Raw genomic sequence first — 24,436 nt, 5'->3', positions numbered from 1 at the left:
AGTACACTAGTGGCCTGAGGGCACACACTTAATGTGTTGTGAAATCCGTTGTGAAATGTACTGTAATGTTTTGAAAATTGTATAACTGCTTTAATTTTGCTGGACCCCAGAAAGAGTAGCTGCTGCCATGGGGATCCATAATAAATACAAATACAGACCATTGTCTACCAGCAGGGTGCGACTATTTCTTATTTAGCAAGGTGTCACGAGGACATGGCCATGCGAAAACACTGCAAAGGCTTGTGGGTGTTGTAGTTCTTCTCTAGCTCATGCATATATATTTTGTAAGTGAAACCTAAAGTCCTCGCTGTAATGTCAGCTGCGATTATTGTGGCCGCTGTTGTCGATGGTGGAATATTGCTCATTGTTTCCGAATGTTTTCCCCTGGAAGAAAGCGGTACAGTTGCTCCGGGACCCGGAAGATATGATGGGGGGAATATGATGGAGGGAAAGACGGTCATTGTGACCGGAACGAACAGTGGCATAGTGAAAGCCGTTGCCGGGAAGCTGCACAAACTCCAGTGTTTAGTCATGAAGGTAACCTTTCAAAGTGCGCAGTGGTGTGCTGTCCGACGTGCTGAAACAGTCACGTGTGTACACAGTCGCTTGGTATTTGTTTACAAAAGCTAACAACGTCAATTAAGTTTTAAATAAATTCAGTACAGGGGTTAGTTATCCTAATTACAATTCCTTCACTGGAAATCACTTGCGATGATTGTAGTTTATTACACATGATAGAGATAGATATATATATAGTGACCAACACGACACAGTCGTCTAGCCACGATTAAACAAAACCCCTCTGCTAATCATTCACTATGTGTGCCTCTTCCATGCCTGTTTTCCTTCTGTCTCCCCACATTAGGAAGAACAAAAAGTTGACGTGCTCATCTACAACGCAGGCATCTACCAGTGTCCCTACACCAAGACTGAGGAGGGTTTCGAGATGCAGCTGGGGTTCAACCACCTGGGTCACTTCCTCCTACACCCACCTCGTCCTGGACCTCCTCAAGCTCTCCTGCCCCAGCCGCGTGGTGGTGGTCTCCTCCAATCTCTACAAGTATTGCAGCATCAACTTTTCAAGACCTCAACTGTTGTGATTTGTTTAAGTTATTTTGTGTGTTCCTTAGCACAAATCAGTTTGCAACGGAAAATTAAAAAAAACGAAAGTTTCTTATTTGACAAGAGTTCAGGTTTGTCCTTTCCTGTTTCAGACAGTTTTCTTAAATTTGGTGCCTCATGAATACAACTCTTGTGTAATGTCTGTTGTGTTTCTATGGATGATTTTCCCCTTGAGGGATAATAACATTTTCTACTTCTACTACCACTACAGTGAGAGCAGCTGCAACAAAGCGTTCTGTTACAGCCAGAGCAAGCTGGCTAATCTTCTCTTCACCTGTGAGCTGACCCGGCGCCTGGAAGACGAGGGCGTCACGGGGGTCATGGTCAACACACTCTCCCCAGGCATGGTGAGGACCTCTCCTCTAACTGCCTCGCTGGCCTTCTTCAAGAGCCCACTGGAGGGCGCTTGGATGCCGCTCAACCTGGCGTGTTCACCCGACATGGAGGGATTGGTGGGGAAGTGCTTCGCTAATTGCGTGGACCTGATGCCCAAGGTAATGGATGATCAGTCGGTCAAGAGGCTGTGGGACGTGAGTGAAAGCATGGTGGGATCCAGACACTCTTCTGGAGACGATCCGAGATACTTTTCCCTGTGAATCAAGTGGATTGGGGGGATGATTGATTGAGACTGTTTGGGATTTCATTGGAACTGGGATCAGTGGGTAAAGTTCCCAATGTTTTGAATTAACCTTGGTGTGTGTGTGTGTGTGTGTGCATCTGTGAGAGTGGGCAAATATTGTGTGGATGGAGTGTGAGTGGGATTGGAGGTGTGCATGCCGAGAGTGCTCATAATGTGAGCAATGTGCCTGTGAAACAGAGAAGATCCATTGAGAATTTCTACATGCAGTGTTCCATGAATGTGTAACTAAGTATACCAGTTCCCATAGGAACGTACTAGATTATATGTACTGTACTTTTTTTCACCGGTGTTTACTGAATCACAAATTCACACAATCAAAGTGGAGGGGAGCTAATTCCTGATAGCGATTACCAAAGGGAAGCTGGACTGTCATACTTGCTTTTAACGAGTGCTTACATGTTTGGTTATAGTGCTATGGAAATATCCCCGGAGTGGTTTGAAAAGCAAGCCAATTGATATCTAGTTCACCAGCTGTATATCAATGCTAAGGCAGCTAAGCTCATGCATACTGCATCGTGCATTTGAAGGTGGGAAAAAAAGGAATAGAGGACTGGTTGTGTTGTGTTGCCTAATCCAGTTTTCCTCTCATGAAGCGTTTGAATTGTAAATGCGTTGCCTTCTGCTGTGACTGGATGCACAGGAACAATTAAGTTCACAACGAGATTCAGATTCAGTTGGATGATGTTGCGACGTTGATGCCGTGGTGGCTCCCTCCTCTGGATAGATGTAATCTCTCAAGTAATTCCCTTTTCGCTCCAGAGTGAGTGAGTGAGAGGGGGAGTGTGTTTTGAATGTCAATGCGGAGGTATGGCTTATGCTATACATTAACAAAATAGTCGACAATCCAAAGATAGTTTCTCTACATGTGTGCACACTGTTTGATTTGAATGCTTTTAAAACAATATTGTTTCTGCAATCTTTTTAGCAAATGGCACAATTATTATCTTCCATGCGCGTGCGCACGCGCACACACACACACACACACACACACACACACACACACACACACACACACACACACACACACACACACACACACACACACACACACACACACACACACACACACACACACACACACACCAACACTAAAACACTTTAGCAAACTTTGGAGCATGTAAATGTGTAGTTTGTGCTTTATTAGGTTAAATGAAACACAACAGAAATATAGAAACATGCATCATTGTGTGATAGAAACAGATTTGTGGTTGCTTGATGGGCGTATGGGCATGGGAATCTGAGGTAGAGTGGGACAGGAAAATGTCTCCAAGGGTTATAGAGCAAAAATAACATCAACGGGTAAGACAAATGTTTACATCTCAAAAGAAGTCCATCAGTAACAAAATAATACATACTTCGAACGGTCTCTTTAAGCGCTCTGGGTATTTAAAATCGTGTCAAAGCAAAAACCGAACGAATCAATGGAGCTGCACTCAAACGGGTTTAGGCTAGGGGCATCTCTATTTTTGAGTAAAAACATCTCTTAGTACTGCAACTTTAACCCATTCCCCAGGCACCTCTTATACTGTATGGTACTGCAACTTTAACCCATGCCCCATTGTCATATATATTTTACTCTGCACAAATGCAACACAGTATTCAGTATTCAGCCTGTGATTGACATTAAACAAATCTTAATGTGCAATTTTGACGGTCTTCTTTAACATTCCAACTATCTCTCTTTGATTGGCAGATGCTCTTAACCAGACATATTTACAATGTGTTGGTGTCCACATCTGATTGAATTGTAGTCATTTCTTTACAATCATCAGTTTTATATTTTCTTTTGAATGCAGCTACAAACAAAATATGTCTTTGAACACTCAATTATTGTAGTTGTAATTAAATATATTTATATATTTCAACAGTTACTTTAAATACTTCCTTCATCCACATGGAGCAACTGTGTTCTCTGGTACCTCAAAATACTATTTTCTGTACCAAATGTACCAAAGGTAGCAGAGTCTTTTCCTATAGTCCTCACTCACTTTGGCACAGTAATGAATTGTCAATTCACCTGACCCAGACAATCTTACACATTCATTGTAGTGATGCGAACCACACTTTTGTCAGTTTTTCACAGCTGTGGCAACAATCTGATGAATTCATGCTTAACCTACTGTATCGTCCAAATGTCCTATCAAAATGAATGTCCTTCAACTGAACGGCTTGCTGGATTCACCAAGACCTCTCACCTCACATCCCACCAGGGAAAGAGATGAAGAAAGAGAAAGACCACTAAGTCAGAGGACGAGAATCCCTTCTTCTCTCAGTTCAGAAGTGTTCCATACAGCTGGGCTTTGGTGAGACTGTCCTTTCTGGAGAGTCCTAACGTGCCAAATGTTTGGTATTGCGGGGGAGGGGGACAAGGTGGTAGCGGGGGCGGTGGTGGACTGCCCTCGGGGGGCGATGGATGCTGCATCTCGGTCTGGTAGTGCTGCTGCAGCTCAGCAGCCATCTCCAGGGACCTCTGGTTTAGGGACTCAGTGGAGCTGTTAGGGCTGACGTCCTCGTACTCCTTGTTCTGCCCTCCACCTCCTCCCTCGGCCCCTGCTACACCGACACTGCCCTCCCTGTCATTGGAGCTTGCTGAGTGGTAGAGGCTGTGCTCCGACTCCTGGCTGTCCTCCTTTCCCCGGTAGAGATGGGTCTGGTGGGCCTGCTGGCTGTGGGACGGATGGGACTGACGGAGGCCCCCCACAGGGCTACACTGGGGGCTGGGCGTGGAGAAGCACACTGGGGTTTCCATGATGGGTCCTACCCCTGCCTGGTGGTAGAAGTCTGCCCCTTCCTGGAAGCTGCTGTAGAGGGGTCCCAGGCGGATCTTGGCGGGCCGAACGGAGAAGTGCTGCTCGGAGAAGCTGTAGGGCGAGGCCCGGCCGGGCGAGTGGTACGAGTGGGCGCTTAGGTCCTCCACACTCAGCTGCCTCCAGCGGCCAATCAGCTCCTCCTCCTCGGGCGCCAGTGTGCTGCCGCGGCGGCTGTCTCCATAGACGACGCTTGGCGAGGAGGAACGAGGGAGGGGTTCGTAGGGCTCGCTGAAGCACGAGGACATGGTGCGGCTGTAGACAGGCGAGCTGCCGTTCTGGTGGTGTGCTCCGCCGGCCTGCTGGAAGACAGCGTGGACCTTGGCGAAGCCGCCCCCGCCGGGACTGTCCCTCTCCCAGGAGGAGTCACTCTTCCTCTCATAGTCTCCCCCATTCCTCCAGTCCATGTAGAGGGAGTGGTGGTGGGGAGAGGAAGCCGTGCTGCTCGGTGGGCCGTTGCCCTTGTTTTCGTCCGAGCCCCCTCCGCTGAAGCTGGAGTAGGAGCTGCCTGAGGCGGGGCCCAGAGAGGTGGGGAACTTGGCAAAGCACTCCTGGGAGAAGCCCGACCTCAGCCCCAACAAGGGACCCTCCTCTGGGTTACTATCTGTGGAGTTCTGGGGCCCGTAGAGCAGCTTTCTCTGGCCATGGAGGTCCATACTTGGCCTGCGCTCACGGTTCTGATCGACCGGGCAGTACAGAGCTGTGTCACTGCTATACAGGTCTGACTTGTAGGCTGCCCGGAGGCCCAGGCGCTCACCTCTGTCCAGGGTGTCCAGGAGGAAGCCTTGGTCCTGGGGCTGGGGGCTAGGTGAGCTAGAGGCTTGACTGCCGCTGCAGGCCTCGTCGGGCTTCTCCAGCACCTTGGCGATGACGGAGGCAGGGACAGAATCGGCATAGGCAGTGTGGCAGAGAGGTGTGCCCTCCATGTGCATGGTCACGCGTTCCTGGAATTCAGCCGGCAACTGAGAAAGAGAGAGAGAGAGAGAGAGAGAGAGAGAGAGACACTGAGTTATAGATAATGGTGATACAGAGACAGACCATGAGATTAGTGCATGGAAGTTCATGGAAGATGAAAAAATTAGGAAACAGACTCTACAAACATTGTTTTCACACATTAGCAACAACATATTGATAATGGCACCATATGGAGATCAGGCATGAAACTGGAAACTATAACTGAGGAGGTGGAACCTGAAGTTATTTCATGGATGGTAAACATAGGTGCATCATGAGATCATTAGTTTGATATGTTACTGTTGCCTCTGCCTCTCCATAGCAACAAGAATGAAGCTTTTGCAGAATGTTATCAAAAGGAATCTAGTCAATTATCGTTAATTGGCAATGAGAAGCTAGCTAATTATAGCTTCATGGCTTATAGGAGCCAAGACAAAACTGAACACTTGTACAAACATCCTTTCATAGCAGTGGTATCACACATTCGCTTTAAGCAATGTAAATACCCAATTACCATGAGATATTTATTGCACATATTTTCAGGACCAATTTTTCAAAGAACATAATCATTTTCAACGGCCTACACCAGCCTAACCTGGACGATGCAGGGCCAATTGTGCGCCACCCTATGGGACTCCCAATCACGGCCTGTTGTTGTACAGCCTGGATTCAAACCAGGGTGTCTGTAGTGACGCCTCAAGCACTGAGTTGCAGTTTCTTAGACCGCTGTGCCACTCGGGAGCCATGCTTGTTATGCAGTGGAGCAAGTGACTAATGCACTTCAATCATGGCTGGAAACTGATGCATCATTTCTCTGTGTTGCACCATATTCCATCAATAACCTTTTGATTACTCTCCAGTCCACAAACAAACAGACTGGAGGACATAAGTAGATCTATAACCTTTGACCCCATTGCAGCAGTGGACAGTATATGCCCAAGGTGTCATCAGTTTATCTGTTTCTTTCACTCCATATAGTAACACACACACACACACACACACACACACACACACACACACACACACACACACACACACACACACACACACACACACACACACACACACACACACACACAGCATTAGTTTATGACCATTACGTAACTGATGAATCGTATTTGCATTGATATTTCCATTCAGGCGCGTGGTGCCAAATGTGCTGTGGCATTTTTTAACGGTATAGGCAACGTGCCAGCTTTAAAATCTGCTCTTGCCACGCGGGCCGGGCAGGGGGCCCAGAGCTGATACAGCTGAAAGCCTTGCCAATCTGCCCTGGCACTAACGCACTCATCAATAATCGCTCGTTCCTCTCCCGCTGGAAAACAAAAGCAGCATGGGCACTGTTGGGTATACTCAAATCTCCATCTCCTTATGCATATAGTGTCTTAACGCTCTGCAACCTTCCATCAATTACTCACTTACCTGTCACATAATATAGCTGTAGTGTTCCATTGTTAATCACTGTCAAACATTTACCTCCTAACCAATCCATCAATGGAGTAATCACCTTATGATTCAAACTGTTGATGTATTGGAAGTTTGGAACTATTTCAGCTCAGGTCGAGGGCCCAGGTTTTAGCCCGTAATCCTGGCTCATGCATTGATCGATGTGAATGGATCAAGACTTGTGCTAATATTTGCAGCACTGCACATCGTGCCCATACCTCAAGTCAGGCGTATTCAGCTGCTTAGATAAAGGAAGACGGTTGTTTTGTCTCCTGGGGATTTTTTATCTAAGTGAATTTCCCTCCCTGTGTAGCTTCACTAACACCATCCAATGGCTGGGGTTGAGGAAGTCGTAAGACCGTAGCTTCAGCTTAGCATTAGCTTTAACTTAGCCAGTGTACTATGTTGATAATAGGCAGCAGCAGACTTGGGTTCAAATAGTATACATTTTCTTTCAAATACTTTATAGCTGTGCTAGATTGCCCTTGCCAGGTGCAATGGAGCTAGTAGAAAAATCCCCCAAGGTCAAATCATGCCTATCTGTCACTCTGACCAAGATCAACCAAGCGCTTAAAGTTTGAAAGAAAACAAAGTACTATTTGAGCCCAGGTCTGATAGGTAAAGAAGTTGGGGAAATATAAATAGAATAACTAAACCACTGCAATTTCCCTGGACTCTTGGGTACATTCAATGTGGCTGTTCAAGTAATTATATCTCTGTGGTTGGGGGAGGACTCACCTCAGAAAGCTGGGTCCTGTAGTGGGACTTGTTGCACTGGAGTAGCTGGGCAGCCAGGTTACAGTCCTTCCTGTACAGATCCTACAGGACAGACACAGTGTTGGAATGTGTTAGAAGAAAACATGCTCTTAAGAAATCATCCATTCTAAGGAAACCCACTGCATTGAATTCAAGGATGAGCCAGAACCGGGACTTGAACTCAGGTGTTGTTCGGTCCAACACCTTATATAACGAGCTCCAAAACTCTTGGCGAAGATGCTAGGTGTTGTATACTAAGGTTGCTACAATACACTGAGGGTTGTGACTATTCTTTTGATGGCCTATAGATCTGACCTCATAGAGTGCCCTTACATTGTCCTCCCTCAGTTTCTCAATGGTCAGCTTGGCTTCCATCAGGTGGTTGTTGAGCACGATGATCTCTCTGCTCAGGGCTCTCTTCTCGTCGTCATGGTGCTGAGACTAAGGAGAGCAAAGACTCACGTCAGACTCACGTTGCAAATACATTGTTGTTTTTTCTTTGATTTCAGTGGCAGTGCAGGAGAACCCAGCCGGATGCCATTCCCTACATATATTTGCTTATAATCATATCATGTGTAACCATGCTTAATTAATCACACATCACTTAAAATGGTCTAAAAGTATACAAGAGTGTTCCATCATTCTCTGTGCCTCAGATCGCACAGGACACAGAATTCTCAGAGGCCTCAACTCGTGACTATCTTACCTTGAACTGGCTGAATTTCACTCTCTGTTCCAGACAACATGACAAAGTAGCAGAAGTCTAACTTTTCTCATTGTTCAACTGAACATTTTATCAGTTTCATATCAACCAATGTCTGTAATGATGCATGTACGTAATTCAGCATTACTTTATAATCTTAAACCTCAGAAGAAGAATTTGCCTTTTTTGCTATTAGATGTAAATTCCCCTGTTTTGGGGACCAGCGTGGGTCTGGTACCGGTTCAACCAACATTTTTTGCTTATAAATCGATATGTGAACACCATAGATCGAAATGGCTTGCTTGAGTGGTAGCCATGATTCTCATGGACACAGGAGTATGTCTCTTCTGCCTTGGTAAAGCAGGAGGGGAAATCTAAAACCACTCAAAACTGGGATGTCCCTCCTACCATTTCATTCGCTCTTCCGACTGTCCATCAACTCGTTAGCGAGTTCCTAACGAGTTCAGGAGGCCAAGCTAGAGCTCTGTGAGATGTTCACAGCAATTGGGGCAGACATTTTGAACAAGAGAGAGCTTCAGAATAAATGCACATTTCTAACACTAAATATACAAATATGTATTTTACAGTTATAAGGAAGGTGAAATCTTGTAGTTAGTAATTTTATAAATTAATTAAACTATATTTAGAAAAATATATAAATAATTTCAAGCCTTATTCATCTAGTTTTGTTGAATAGGAAATACATCATATGAGATTTGAACCTTTCTTTGATTATGCAGCATTACTAGTTATTTTTCGTGGCCCTCATGATAAATAATTACTTTTGGGGATTACGTACATTACATTTTAGATTACATTTAGTTACATTTAAGAGGATTTATACCGTCCTGTTGGTGCTATTAGCATCTGGTGCTATTAGACTTTCCATTTTCACGACTACCTGTACCCCAAAGCTCTGTGGCCTCAATTCTTCTCTCTCTCCAGTCAAGTCAACTTATCAGAAATTACAGGTCTGCCGGCTTCACCATGAAGATTTATAACTCTAGGTGAGTAAACTAGGTGAATGTCCACCAAGATGGCCCTTGCCTAAACTTGGCATTGTGTGCAGCTGGTCCCCTCAGAAGGAATTATCCACACATCAGTTGAAAATTGAGTTGCATCTTCTAGGTGCTTCTACACTGTACCACTGAACTGACTGGGGCTTCTGACTGAAGCCGACTGTCCTTGCCACTTGCCAAGACGCTCTGGCACTCCCTTGAATAAAGATGTCAGAATATGGCAAGATCCTGATTACCATTGGAGATTTTGAATTGTTCCAGAAGCTTATACAGTTTCAACTATGCCTGCCAAACCTCATCCTCCCAGTCCTATTCGCTAGTTTTATTTTTGTCCAAACAAACCCAAATAAAAATAAAAATGTTATTTGTCACATGCTTCATAAACAACAGGTGTAGACTAACAGTGAAATGCTTACTTATGGGCCCTTCCCAACAATGGAGAGAGAGAAAAAGATAAATATAAAAATGAGTAATGATAGCGTGACTACAGTATATACACGGGGTACCAGTATCGAGTTGATGTGCAGGGGTACGAGGTAATTGAGGTACAGTGGATATACAGTTGAAGTCGAAAGTTTACATACACTTAGGTTGGAGTCATTAAAAATGGTTTTTCAACCACTACACAAATTTCTTGTTAACAAACGAGTTTTGGCAAGTCGGTTAGGACATCTACTTTGTGCATGACACAAGTCATTTTTCCGACAATTGTTTACAGACAGATTATTTAACAAATAATTCCCTGTATCACAATTCCAGTGGGTAAGAAGTTTACATACACTAAGTTGACTGCCTTTAAACAGCTTGGAAAATTCCAGAAAATGATGTCATGGCTTTAGAGGCATCTGATTGGCTAATTGACATAATTTGAGTCAATTGGAGGTGTACCTGTGGATGTATTTCAAGGCCTACTTTCAAACTCAATGCCTCTTTGCTTGACATCATGGGAAAATCAAAAGAAATCAGCCAAGACCTCAGAAAAAAGATTGTAGACCTCCACAAGTCTAGTTCATCCTTGGGAGCAACTTCAACTGTATATATTACCGTTCAAAAGTTTGGGGTCACATAGAAATGTCCTTGTTTTTGAAAGAAAAACACATTTTCTGTCCATTAAAATAATATCAAATTGATCAGAAATACAGTGTCGATATTGTTAATGTTGTAAATGACTATTGTAGCTAGAAACGGAAGATTTTTTATGGAATATCTACATAGGCGTACAGAGGCCCATAATCAGCAACCATCACTCCTGTGTTCCAATGGCACGTTGTGTTAGCTAATCCAAGTTTATTAATTTAAAAGGCTAATTGATCATTAGAAAACCCTTTTGCAATTATGTTAGCACAGCTGAAAACTGTTGTTCTGATTAAAGAAGCAATAAAACTGGCCTTCTTTAGACTAGTTGAGTATCTGGAGAATCAGCATTTGTGGGTTCGATTACAGGCTCAAAATGGCCAGAAACAAAGCACTTTCTTCTGAAACTCGTCAGTCTATTCTTGCTCTGAGAAATGAAGGCTATTCCATGTGAGAAATTGCCAAGAAACTGAAGATCTCGTACAATGCTGTTTACTACTCCCGTCACAGAACAGCGCAAACTGGCTCTAACCAGAATAGAAAGAGGAGTGGGAGGCCCGGTGCACAACTGAGCAAGAGGACAAGTACATTAGAGTGTCTAGTTTGAAAAACAGACGCCTCACAAGTCTTCAACTGGCAGCTTCACACAGACACTGGACAGAGTATGAATTAGGCTGTTTGAGAAGGTTTGAAGTACAATACCAACACACAGTAGCTACTGTCGTAGGTCAAAGCTGTGTGTTGGAAAATCTTGGTAGAGCATGGGTGGAATAGGCATTGTGGTGCTCATGTGAATTTCCTTTCTTTTTCTGTTTCAGACCAATGCCTTTTCTCACTTAAAACATTGTATTTTGTTTTTAATTTCCATGGTTTTTACACCGGAAAGTGATTATGTAACATCATTATACAACATTATAATAATACAGCATAACACAGCAATAAAAGTTAAGTAAGAGTAAACAACAAATAAAAATGGCAACAGAAATAATGTCATTGTTAGTATTCATCTAATATTAACAGCTGATTTTCCAGAGGAAAGTGAAAAACCAGAAACCCTTTTAAGCCAATATGGAGTAAACTGGAAACATTTTCCCTGATCTCTCTTAAGACAATTGAGCAAGCTCCTGGAAAATACATGTACCCATGAACTATGTACAAGTTTACTGAAGAAAGGCCTAGTACTACATTACCTGTAAACAAAAGTGAGTTATCGCTAAATATAACATTTACAACCAAATGTACATTCATCAGATATAGTCAACTTTGTAAATACAATTCACAGATGGCCACAATTGCTCTTGAGAAGCTACAGGTTTAGGCAGGCTTTTTTGTTCAAGTCCAGTTCTACCACACCTGATTCTACTACTCATGGTCTCGATGAACAGCTGAGTGGTAGAATCAGGTGTGGTAGCACTGGGCTTAAACAGTGAAGCCTGCATAACGGTGTGGATCGTCAAGAGCAATTTTGATAACTCCTTTTACAAACACTGCAACAAATGACAAATTGCTGAGAAACACCTGTAAAATACAGTCATGAGACAAGTACAAAACTCTTAAGAAAATGATAGACATACAGTTTTAACAAATCTGAAATTGGATGGGTGCTCTAAATCCTTGAAAACAAAACTTCAGATACAAATGTCCTAAGTAATGCTGTACACAGCTGTCCAACTCCAGTAAAATAGCACAATGTCCTCATTTATAAATGGCAGTATAAACATGAAAACAGGTGGGAGTGGGAGTACTCACAGATTTGGAACAGAACACACATCTCACTGATGAGGACAACTACCTCTTTCTTCCTTGAGAGTCTGAGAGATGGTCTCTCCTCCGTTCTAGAAAGACGCACACAGTAGTACACACCACCACACTCACTGCCACTTCACAAACCAAAAGGCACTTTTAAGAGCCACCTAATAAATGCAAAAAGTGCTGTGTGTCAAAACTATACACTAAAGAGAATGGTAAAAATGTATCCTCCAAGATGCAAACCCAGGACCTTCAGTTCCAAAGGCAACTTGACACTCTAAAATGGACAGTCTGGTGATGACAGGAAGTTTTTATTTAGTTAATTCACTCAGTAGTGATTGCGCGTTTATGTATCTTGCTTGATTAAAAAGAAACCGTCTAAAACAGGTGATTTGTTGAAAACAGATTCATTTAATCACGTAATTAATCAAGTTAGCGAGCATTTAGTTTTCTTTTGACGGCACGCTGCTGCAACCTGATCTCATAGCATTTCGTATTATTGTGTACCTAAATAATCTGAGACACTCCATTTAGTATAATATGTTATGTTTCGTATGGTATGTATTAATTTGTGGATGTCCATCATTAATTTTTTATGATATGTTACGAATTACAATTAGTAGATTATGTTGCAAATTGCAATTTGTATGATATGTTACGAACTTCAATTCATACAATATGTTACGAATTTCCAATAAGTATGATATGCTACGAAATAAAATTTGTTGTGGCTAATGTTGGCTAGGTGGCTAATGTTAATGTTAGCTATGCTAGGGGTTAGAGTTAGGAGTTGCGTTAAAGAATTTGGGTAGGGGAAGGATTAGCTAACATGCTAAGTAGTTGCAAAGTAGCTAAAAAGTAGTAAGTAGTTGCAAAGTTGGTAATTAGCAAAAATGCTAAAGCGGCCCATGATGAGATTGGAACACTCAACCTTTGGTTTGCTAGCCATGTGTGTTTGGGTTTCAACCATTTACTATATGCGGCATACATAGCTTTTTCTTAACAAAACAATTAATTTTCTCGGCTATGGTTTGTGTGGTCTTGGTTGTTCTTAGTTGAGAAAATGTACTGTAGCTAACTGCAGCGTTTGTCCTGTGTGAAATCTGGCTACCTTCTTTTACCGTAGCTTGGTCTGTGCAATGCAAATGAATGTGAGCAGCGTGGCAATTTCCCAAAGTTTGGTGGTTTTAAACTTAATGTAACTAACATTAACTAGCTATGTTTTATGTAAGAAAGCATGATAAACTGTGGTGCATGAACTGGCCAAACACATTAGATAGACATTAGACATTAAATAACGTTACCTCGCTAGCTAACATTAACTGGCTGTATATATAGTATGTATAAGGGGTGCGCGCAAGATGGCGGTCAGTGCAGATACATTTTTTGGTAGCTGAAGGAATTATTGGATTTCCTTACCCAAATATGACCATTTAGTCATTTCTAAGGTCATAAAACCCTGTATGAATATGGTTTAGTTTGTTTACCAAAGTAATTGATTACTTTCTGCAAGTTATTCACCTCTAAAACAATTAATTTAGCGACAACACTAGATAGCTAGCTAGCTCAAAAACTAGCTTGTCAAACATTACATGGAAACTTCCAGAACCAAAAGAAAAGAAATTGAGAAATCATCAGATGAAAAATGAACAGCAAAAGATGGTATGGTTTTGGGTACTCCTCTTCAGAATGTAACTGTGGGTGGAAATACTACTATGGGTGATGAAATTTGGTGAGCACGGACAACAAGTCTCACAACAGTCCCCAGCTCAGGCCATTACTTTACGACCCCAGCACTCCAGTCAAGCCCCAAGGGAAAAAGATGAGAGGCCAAGAGGGTATGTCACTTCTTGAGATGCAAAACAATATTGTAATGCTTTTGACAGAAAAGATAGATGCAAGGGCAAATGGCTTGGAGGACATGGTTAGAGAGAATACAATGAAAATTGAGGCCATGAAAAAAACTTTTGACTTTATCTTTGGAGAAGTGAAAACCCTCAAAAGTGACATGAAGAAAGTAGAAGTTATCTGCCAGGAAAATGAAAAGAAGGTGGCTGAACTCGAGCAAAAGGTGAATGAGGCGGAGAGATACCAGCGCAGGTGGAACCTGAGGCTCCATGGAATTCCAGAGCAGGCGGTTGAGGACATCAAATGCAGAGTTGTTGACATCTGTGGAGCTGTCATTCCCGAATCAAAAGCCAAACTTCTGAAAAATGTGGACATCGTTCATCGTTTGGGAAGACTCAAGGATTAAGACAAGAGACCGAGGACAACCATCATCCGGTTCACCAACAGATCTACAAGGTATCTTCTCTGGAGTTCCTCATCAAGCAAAAATTGAGGTTCACTGAGAATCTGACCTCAGCGAACAAAGTGACACGAGAGAAACTGTGGTCGATGGTGGCTGCAGCTCGAAAGGCAGGGAAGACTGAATTTGTTGTCGGTGCAAGAGTGATCATCGTTGGGAAAGAATTGCGGCCAAATCAGAACATTTGAGAGAGAGCCAGAGTCTAACTCAGACAGAACTGGTAGGCCTAATAACTGCCTAATTGCCAGGTGAAAAGCAGCCTTTTATTATAAAGAATTCACACAAACACTTGAATGAGAAAAGGCTGACCTGAGAACTGGTAAACTAAACACTAACTATAGGTGAATAACTGCTTATTGTAAAGTCTACACAACTCCCCCTTGTGGGAGTAAGAACACTTTGGTAACTTTATGACCAGTATTCGTTTGTTTTTTGTTGGAGAGGTTAATAATGGGATGGAAATCCTTTTGAGTTACATATCCTTAGGAAAAGCTTATGTTAGCATAACAAGGTTGTTGGTTGAAGTTTATGTCTTTATCTCTTTGTTCAATTAATGTCCGGGGTATTCGTAATTTGCTCAAACGTAAGTGTCACGGGTGTCGTAGGGTAGAGACCAAGACGCAGCGGGAAAATGTATACTCATCTTCTTTTTTTATTTGGTGAAGAAGGAAAACACATAAGACGTATACAAAACAAAACGAACTTGACAGTCTTGTCAGGCAAACAGCTAAACAAGAACAATCTCCCACAAAATCCCATGAAAAACAAACTCCTAATTATAGGACCCTCAATCATCAGCTGCCTCCGATTGAAGGTCCAACCCCAATTAACTAAACATAGAAATACAAAAGACTAGATAGAACATAGAAAATATACTAACATAGAACAATAACTAACAAACCCCGGACTAATAAATCAAATACCCCTCTACCTAAACACATACACAAAACACACCCTGAACCACATAAAACAAACACCCCCTGCCACGTCCTGACCAAACTACAATAACAAATAACCCCTATACTGGTCAGGACGTGACAGTAAGGCTATTTTCCTGTATTGAAAACGGTTTAATGTAGACTTTCACTTTCTACAAGAGACACATGCTTGTTCTTCCGATTTAGCTTTTTGGAAAAATCATTGGGGTAACGATATCTGGTTATCATATGGTAACAACCACTCTGCAGCAGTGGCGGTTCTAGACCATTTCAACTAGGGGGGGCCAAGCTGGGGCCAGTTGTACTGTTAGAGGGGCCAGTTACATTAGACGTTGTTGTTGTCATATCGTTTTCTTCACTGCATTGCAGGCATTAGCAGGGAAAAGATCCATGTTCATTATCATCATCGTTGCCACTGTCTAATAACGGATGTAAAAAAAGAATGATAGCAAAAATGAGTTATGTAAAAATGATTTCATACTCCACATTTAGGGGGGCCACAAGGGGGGTCCAAAATTGTTGTCACAGGGGCACTGGCACTTATGCATCCAACAACAAACAAAACAACAAGATATTATTTCAAGAATTTGAAAAAGAGATTAATAGAGTTATGTATAGAGTATAGAGTGTATTTCAGGATATCAAAATGATTTTAGGTGGAGATTTTAATTCTGTATCTAATGTGATGATTGACAGATATCCCCCTCCTAACAGATCCATAATTGTTAATTCTGAGTTAAATAACCTGTCTTGGTCTTGGATTAGTCGATATTTGGAGATCTAAATATCCTGATAAAAAGGACTTCACTTGGAGTAACAAGGACATGTCCAGACAGTCAAGAATTGACTTCTGGTTGATTTCTAATTCATTAGATAATACTGTAGTCCTAGGTATCCATTGAAACATCAATTCTTACTGATCATAAGGTTATATTCTTATCTTTAAATATTAATGGATCTGAAGTTAATAAACCGAATTGAAGTTATTGGAAACTCAATAGTAGACTGTTAGAAAATGATAATTTCAAGATGGATGCCAAAGATGTTATACAAGAAAATTGGAGGAAAGCCCAACTATTTAAGTCTTATGGAAAATATTGGGAATTAATGAAGTATGAGAGAAAAAAATCTGAATTTATATCTACAGTGGCTTGCGAAAATATTTACCCCCCTTGGCATTTTTCTATTTTGTTGCCTTACAACCTGCAATTAAAATTGATTTTGGGGGGAGTTGTATCATTTGATTTACACAACATGCCTACCACTTTGAAGATGCAAAATATTTTTTCTTGTGAAACAAACAATAAATAAGACAAAAAAAACTGCATGCATAACTATTCACCCACCTTTTGCAGCAATTACAGCTGCAAGTCTCTTGGGGTATGTCTCTATAAGCTTGGCACATCTAGCCACGGATTTTTGCCCATTCTTCAAGGCAAAACTGCTACAGCTCCTTCAAGTTGGATGGGTTCCGCTGGAGTACAGCAATCTTTAAGTCGTACCACAGATTCTCAATTGGATTGAGGTCTGGGCTTTGATGAGGCCATTCCAAGACATTTAAATGTTTCCCCTTAAACCACTTGAGTGTTGCTTTAGCAGTATTCATAGGGTCATTGTCCTGCTGGAAGGTGAACCTCCATCCCAGTCTCAAATCTCTGGAAGACTGAAACAGGTTTCCCTCAAGAATTTCCCTGTATTTAGCACATTCCATCATTCCTTCAATTCTGACCAGTTTCCCAGTCCCTGCTGATGAAAAACATCCCCACAGCATGATGCTGCCACCACCATGCTTAACTGTGGGGATGGTGTTCTTAGGGTGATGAGAGGTGTTGGGTTTGTGCCAGACATAGTGTTTTCCTTGATGGCCAAAAGGCTCAATTTTAGTCTCATCTGACCAGAGTAGCTTCTTCCATATGTTTTGGGGAGTCTTTTGGCGAACACCAAATGTGTTTGCTTATTTTTTTCTTTAAGCAATGGCTTTTTTTCTGGCCACTCTTCCGTAAAGCCCAGCTCTGTGGAGTGTACGGCTTAAAGTGGTCCTATGGACAGATACTCTAATCTCCGCTGTGAAGCTTTGCAGCTCCTTCAGGGTTATCTTTGGTCTCTTTGTTGCCTCTCTGATTAATGCCCTCCTTGCCTGGTCCATTATTTTTGGTGGGCGGCCCTGTCTTGGCAGGTTTGTTGTGGTGCCATATTCTTTCCATTTTTTAATAATGGATTTAATGGTACTCAGTGGATGTTCAAAGTTTCATATATTTTTTTATAACCCCACCCTGATCTGTACTTCTCCACAACTTTGTCCCTGACCTGTTTGGAGAGCTCCTTGGTCTTCATGGTGCCGCTTGCTTGGTGGTGCCCCTTGCTTAGTGGTGTTGCAGACTCTGGGACCTTTCAGAACAGGTGTATATATACTGAGATCATGTGACAGATCATGTGACACTTAGATTGCACACAGGTGGACTTTATTTAACTAATTATGTGACGTCTGAAGGTAATTGTTTGCACCAGATCTTATTTAGAGGTTTCATAGCAAAGGGGTGAATACATATGCACCCACCACTTTTCCATTTTTTTGAATTTTTTTAATCAAGTAATTTTTTTCATTTCACTTCACTATTTTGTGTATGTCCATTACATGAAATCCAAATAAAAATCCATTTAAATTACAGGTTGTAATGCAACAAAAAAGGAAAAACGCCAAGGGTGATGAATACTTTTGCAAGGCTGTGTATTCATAAGTGTAATATAGATGGCAAAGAAAATGAAAACAAAATATGTTTCATAATTCTATGGCAACCTTTATAGCAGTGATATGTCATACTAGTTAATATCTGCCTTTCTAGAATCTGCCAAAGACTATGCAAAATTCATAGATGAAGACTTCCAAAAGTCTTGTGATGAATTTATATTAATGAAATAAAATAAATGTATCAGCGAGTTAAAAGAGAACACATCTCCAGGGAATGATGGCCTTATTAGTGAATTATATAAATATTTTCAGGAGGATATTGTTGTATTTATATTTAATGTTTTTAAGGAGGCTATTGACATAGGGGTCCTGCCTGTTTCTGTGACACAAGGCCTCATAATCCCCAAACCAAACAAAGATCCTATGATAGAAAATGGGAGACCAATCACATTAATGAACAATGATGGAAAGCTACTTGCATCCATCTTTGCAGAAAGACTTAAAAAAGGTCTTGACCAAATCATTGATGATGATACCCAGACTGGTTTTATGACTAGTATTGGACTTGATAGACTACAATGAGCACATTATGGAAGATAGCTTTATTTTATATGTAGACTTTTACACGGCTTTTGATACAGTTTAACATTATTCTCTTTTTGAGACTTCGATTTTTTGTTTTGGTCAATATTTTCAAAGTGTAATTAAGACACATTACAATAATAGTAACAGCTTAAACATGGATGCCCAATTTCTCCTTTCTTATTTTTATTGGTCATACAAGTTATGGCACTTCATATAAATAAGGATAGTTTTAGGGGTATTCAGATACAAGATAAAGAGATAAAATGTTCACAATTGGCTGACGACACCATTTTTTTGAATGATCATAATGAGGTCAGGAAAGCTATTGAGTGTATTAATGCCTTCTCACATGTATCTGGTTTATCTCTGAATATTAGGAAATGTGAATTATTTGCGTTGAAAAGATGTGACTTAAACTCAGTATGTAATATCCCTGTAAAATATGTGATCACATATCTTGGTATTAAAATTAGCAAAGATCAGAAAGAAAGGGCCAACTTAAATTTCTCTCCTATTGTAGAGAAAATTGGAAAGAGATTTAACTCCTTGCTACTAAGAGATCTTTCTTTATCTGGACGTGTACTTTTGTCAAAATCTGAAGGTCTGTCCAGATTAGTTTATACCTCCCTTGCCTTAGATGTTCCTCTGTCAGTAACTAAAATGGTTGATACTAAATTATTTAACTTCATACGGAGGAATAAACCTCATTATTTAAGAAAAGCGGTAGTATGTTGCACTCAAAATGAGGGAGGGTTGAATGCTCTGGATTTTAAAACCTCTAATATAATCTTTAAGATCAAATGGATACAAACAATTGAAGAAATAAGGATTGCATTTGGAATATAATCCCTAATTTAATATTCCACCAGATTGGTGGTCTAGAATTCTGACTCAAATGCAATTTTGATGTGGGTAAAATCCCTACTAAGCTTGCTAACTTTGATAAACAAGTACTTCTAACTTGGAACCTCATGTACAAATACAAATGTTCGTAAAGCTCAGAGACAGGATGGTGTCAAGGCACAGATCTGGGGAAGGGTACCAAAAATGTCTGCAGCATTGAAGGTCCCCAAGAACACAGTGGCCGTCATCATTCTTAAATGGAAGAAGTTTGGAACCACCAGGACTCTTCCTAGAGCTGGCCGCCCAGCGAAACTGACTAATCAGGGGAGAAGGGCTTTGGTCAGGGACGTGACAAAGAACATGATGGTCACTCTGAATCAGTGCAAAATAAAAAAAATTAAAAACGTTTTTGCTTTGTCATTATGGGATATTGTGTGTAGATTGATGAGGGGAAAAAATGATTTAATCAATTTTAGTATAAGGCTGTAACGTAACAAAATGTGGAAAAAGTCAAGGGGTCTGAATACTTTCCGAATACACTGTATATACAGTAGCCTAGGTTTGTTAGCATACACTTCTTATGACTGGCAGCATGGTGCAAGTAGCTGTGTTGTTGTCGAGCAACCGACCCGGTGTTACAGAACTCTGAGCTTCGGCTAAAAAAAACGTAATTTTTTTAATGGACGGAAATGTGCACGTGAGTAGGATAAATTATAAATTTAATAACAACTGTTGCAATCTGCCATATTTTAAGTCCAATGATCACTTTATGTACGCTATAGTCTCGTTTTAATCCGATGTCTAGAATTTGAGCTCGGAAAGAGCAAGAAATACTTTTCAAACTTAATTGCTAATGACCCTGTTAAAAAATCTACTATGTGTTTCTCGGTACTGGTTGGACGCTTCATGACGAGAGGCCGTCTGTCCGTGTGTTGTGGTAGGGAGATTTAATACTGAGCTTCAACCAATATCTATATATTATGGGGACTATCAGCCCCACAATAATAAGTGCATTAACGATGTCGTCCCCACAGCGACAGTATGTACATGTCCCTACAAGAAGCCATGGATTACAGGCAACATACGCACTGAGCTAAAGTCTAGAGCCGCTGTTTTTAAGGAGCGGGACACTAATCCGGACGCTTGTAAGAAAGCCCAAATGACCTCTGACGAACCATCAAACAGGCAAAGCGTCAATCTATTGGCCATGTACCACTGGTCACTCCCCACTATTGTGTTCTGCGGCCTTTCATTGGTTGGTGGGGCTATGGTTTTCCTGCTTCCTGTTACCAGGAGAACAGAACTACCTGACTCCACAGATGAAGGGAAGTGATTGTGACCATCATGAAGAATGCCAGCAATCTGAATCTGAAAGTAGATGAAAGTAACAGTTCAAGATCAACCAAACTGTAGATCATGAGCATGGAGGTTTATATAACAAATAATATCTTGTGGGAAGACTACATAAACATAAATGGTATCGTAGCTCTGTCATGATTTGGTCTTTTTTGGGGTATTTTATTATGTGGATACATTAGCTGTTGCGAAAGCAGGAGCCACCCTTCCTGGAGTCCACACAAAACATGAAACATGACATAATACAGAGCATGAATGGACAACAACAGCTGAAGTACAGAACTACATCAGTTTAAAAAAGGGACACGTAGCCTACTTATCAATACATACACACAAATATATCTAGTTCAAACAGGGGAGAGGCGCTGTCCCGTAAGATGTTGCTTTATCAGTTTTTTTAAACCAGGTTTGCTGTTCATTTGAGCAATATGAGATGGAAGGGAGTTCCATGCAATAATGGCTCTATATAATACTGTACGCTTCCTTGAATTTGTTCTGGAATTGGGGACTGTGAAAATGTCTGGCCGGTTAAGTGTGTGTGGCAGAGCTGTGTGTACGTTGACTATGCAAACAATTTCTTATAAAAAGAAGAAGTGACGAAGTCAGTCTCTCCTCAACTCTTAGCCAAGAGAGACTGGCATGCATAGTATTTATATTAGCCCTCTGATTACAATGAAGAGCAAGACATGCTGGGCCAGCTGCAGCTTAACTAGGTCTTTCCTTGCAGCACTCAACCACACGGCTGGACAATAATCAAGATAATATAAAACTAGAGCCTGCATGACTTGCTTTTTGGAGTGTTGTGTCAAAAAAGCAGAGCATCTCTTTATCAAGGACAGACCTCTCCTCATCTTTACAACCATTTAATCTATATGGTTTGACCATGACAGTTTACAATCTAAGGTAACACCAAGCAATTTAGTCTCCTCATGTTCAACAGCCACACCCTTTATTGCCAGATTCAGCTGAGGTCTAGAACTTCAGGAATGATTTGTACCAAATACCATTCTCTTCGTTTTAGAGATGTTCAGGACCAGTTTATTGCTGGCCACCTATTCCAAAACAGGCTGCAACTCTTTGTTGAGGGTTTCAGTGACTTCATTAGCTATGGTTGCTGATGCATATATGGTTGAATCATCAGCATACATTGACACACATGCATTGTTTAATGCCAATGGCAGGTCATTGGTAAAAATAGAAAAGGGTCTAGAGAGCTGCCCTGCGGTACACCACATTTGGCATGTTTGACATTGGAGAAGCTTCCATTAAAGAAAACCCTCAGAGTTCTATTAGATAGATATCTCTAAATCCATGATATGGCAGAGGTTGAAAAGCCATGACACATGTTCTTTCAACAACAGGTTATGGTCAATAATATCAAAGGCTGCACTGAAATCTAACAGTACAGCTCCCACAATCTTCTTATTATCAATTTCTTTCAACCAATTATCAGTCATTTGTGTCAGTGCAGTATATGTTGAGTGCCCTTATCTATAAGCATGCTGAAAGTCTATTGTTAATTTGTTTACAGAAAACATTGTATTTGGTCAAACATTTGGTCAACAGTTTGCTAAGAGCTGGCAGCAAGCTGATAGGTCTGTTGTGTGAACCAGTAAAAGCTGGTTTACCACTCCCCCCTCCCACTTTTCTCCCCAATTTCGTGGTATGCAATTGGTAGTTACAGTCGTCTCATCACTGCAACTCCCGTACGGACTCGGAAAAGGTGAAGGTCGAGAGCCGTGCATCCTCCAAAACACAACCCAACCAAGACGCACTGCTTCTTGACACAATGCCCACTTAACCCGGAAGCCAGCCGCACCAATGTGTCGGAGGAAACACCGTACACCTGGCGACCGTGTCAGCGTGCACTGTGACCGGCCAAGGAGTCACTAGTGCGCGATGGGACAAGGACATCCCTGCCGGCCAGACCCTCCCCTAACCCAGACGATGCTGAGCCAATTGTGCGCCGCACGATGGGTCTCCCGGTCATGGCCGGCTGTGACAGAGCCTGGACTCGAACCCAAAATCTCTAGTGGCACAGCTATTACTGCGATGCAGTGCCTTAGACCACTGCACCACTCGGAAAGGCTTCATTTCTTTATTTTTAATACATTGCTAAAATAAAAAATAAAAACTGTTCTCGCTTGGTCATTATGTGATATTGTGTGTAGATTACTGAGGATTTATATATATATATTTTTTTTTTATCCATTTTAGAATAACGCTGTAACATAAAAAAATTTGGGAAAAGGGTCTGAATACTTCCCAAAGGCACTGTAAGTCACAGATTTTGGCTATGTTTAAGTTTTGTTTCGATAGATTTTTATGACAGTAAAGGAACACAAAATTACTTAAAACAATAAATTCATATTGGGGGTTTGTAAAGTGTAAAAGATAGTTGATTATCTACTGAGCACAGGATAATTACATCATCGACTTGATGATAACCGCTAAAGCGGGAGCATTTGAGCTGAATAAATATCCAACTGGTAAGAATTCACAGTTTGATATACAATGAAACCCTTTGATAAATGATTCTGTCCCTTTACGTTCCATGAAACGAAGACCCTCTCCACTCCTCCTTGTTATTCAGCCAGGTCACCCGTGATACAAGTCAGTATTCAATGTCCATCCACGTCGGGAGATAACGTGGAAACCGGCCACTAAGGGAAACAGTGAGCGCTGTTACCTTCAAGTAGGTTTTGGTTTTGCTAGGTTGTTGTGGACAGCGATGTTGGATAGGCGTAAGCATCTGCCTCTGATTCCGAAGGTTGCAAGTTTGAATCCAGTGATAGAACGTTTTTTCTGATACTTTCGTTTAAAGCCTATCCCAAACCTTAACCCTTACCTTAACCATTCAGAGTTAATGCCTAAACCTAACCTTAAATACCTCGACATTTTACGTTTGGAACAACTTCAAAATCGAATTCTGACAAGAGACAGTGAGAGCTGGTTTTGCTATCAGCCTGCAACATCTTAACGTTACAAACTCTTTGTGATCATGATGATCTTTTCCTTGACAAATTCAGAGAGGGGACATATTCAGCTGTCTATTCGTAGTGAGGAAGAAGACACATGATGATCATACAATGCTGGGATGGCAGGCTGGTTAATTGTATGCTTCCTTTAGAAAAGCTGCATCCGACAAAAGATGTGAGTCGCAGGGCTAGCCCAGAACAATAGGCTCACTATCATCCTGCCATAGGAAGGAGGACAAGCTATTGTAATAGGCTGTAATTAACATCAGTGGTACCAACAGCTAGTGTATTCATATTCAAATCCACTGCTCAGTGCTTTTCACTACCTTTTCTAAAGAGTAAAGACCACTGCTTGCTTAGACACGTGTGCGTGTACACACACACACACACACACACACACACACACACACACACACACACACACACACACACACACACACACACACACACACACACACACACACACACA

At 41.5% G+C, this 24,436-nt stretch overlaps 2 protein-coding genes across 4 annotated transcripts in view; one reads left to right on the top strand and one right to left on the bottom strand.

Annotated features, from left to right (window-relative positions):
• Positions 1-296: 296 nt before the first annotated feature.
• Positions 297-2,755, top strand: LOC106571718 (retinol dehydrogenase 14). Its single transcript, XM_045695812.1, has 2 exons — positions 297-537; positions 866-2,755. Exon 2 carries the CDS (start codon positions 1,260-1,262, stop codon positions 1,716-1,718), a length of 459 nt encoding a protein of 152 aa, XP_045551768.1. The 5' UTR covers positions 297-537; positions 866-1,259; the 3' UTR covers positions 1,719-2,755.
• Positions 2,756-2,880: 125 nt separating this feature from the next.
• Positions 2,881-24,436, bottom strand: part of si:dkey-174m14.3 (brain-enriched guanylate kinase-associated protein) — a 35,186-nt gene continuing 13,630 nt past the window's right edge. For all 3 annotated transcript variants that reach the window (XM_014144968.2, XM_045695811.1, XM_014144967.2), the window contains 3 exons: positions 8,059-8,166; positions 7,708-7,788; positions 2,881-5,531 (listed from right to left, as the gene is read on the bottom strand). In XM_014144968.2, the coding sequence (XP_014000443.1) occupies positions 4,032-5,531; positions 7,708-7,788; positions 8,059-8,166 (1,689 nt within the window). In that variant the 3' untranslated portion in view covers positions 2,881-4,031. The remainder of the gene's footprint in view (positions 5,532-7,707; positions 7,789-8,058; positions 8,167-24,436) is intronic.

The sequence above is a fragment of the Salmo salar genome, chromosome ssa15 (assembly GCF_905237065.1).
Source record: "Salmo salar chromosome ssa15, Ssal_v3.1, whole genome shotgun sequence".
Lineage (NCBI taxonomy): Eukaryota > Metazoa > Chordata > Actinopteri > Salmoniformes > Salmonidae > Salmo > Salmo salar.
This window is presented reverse-complemented; position numbering and strand designations above follow the sequence as displayed.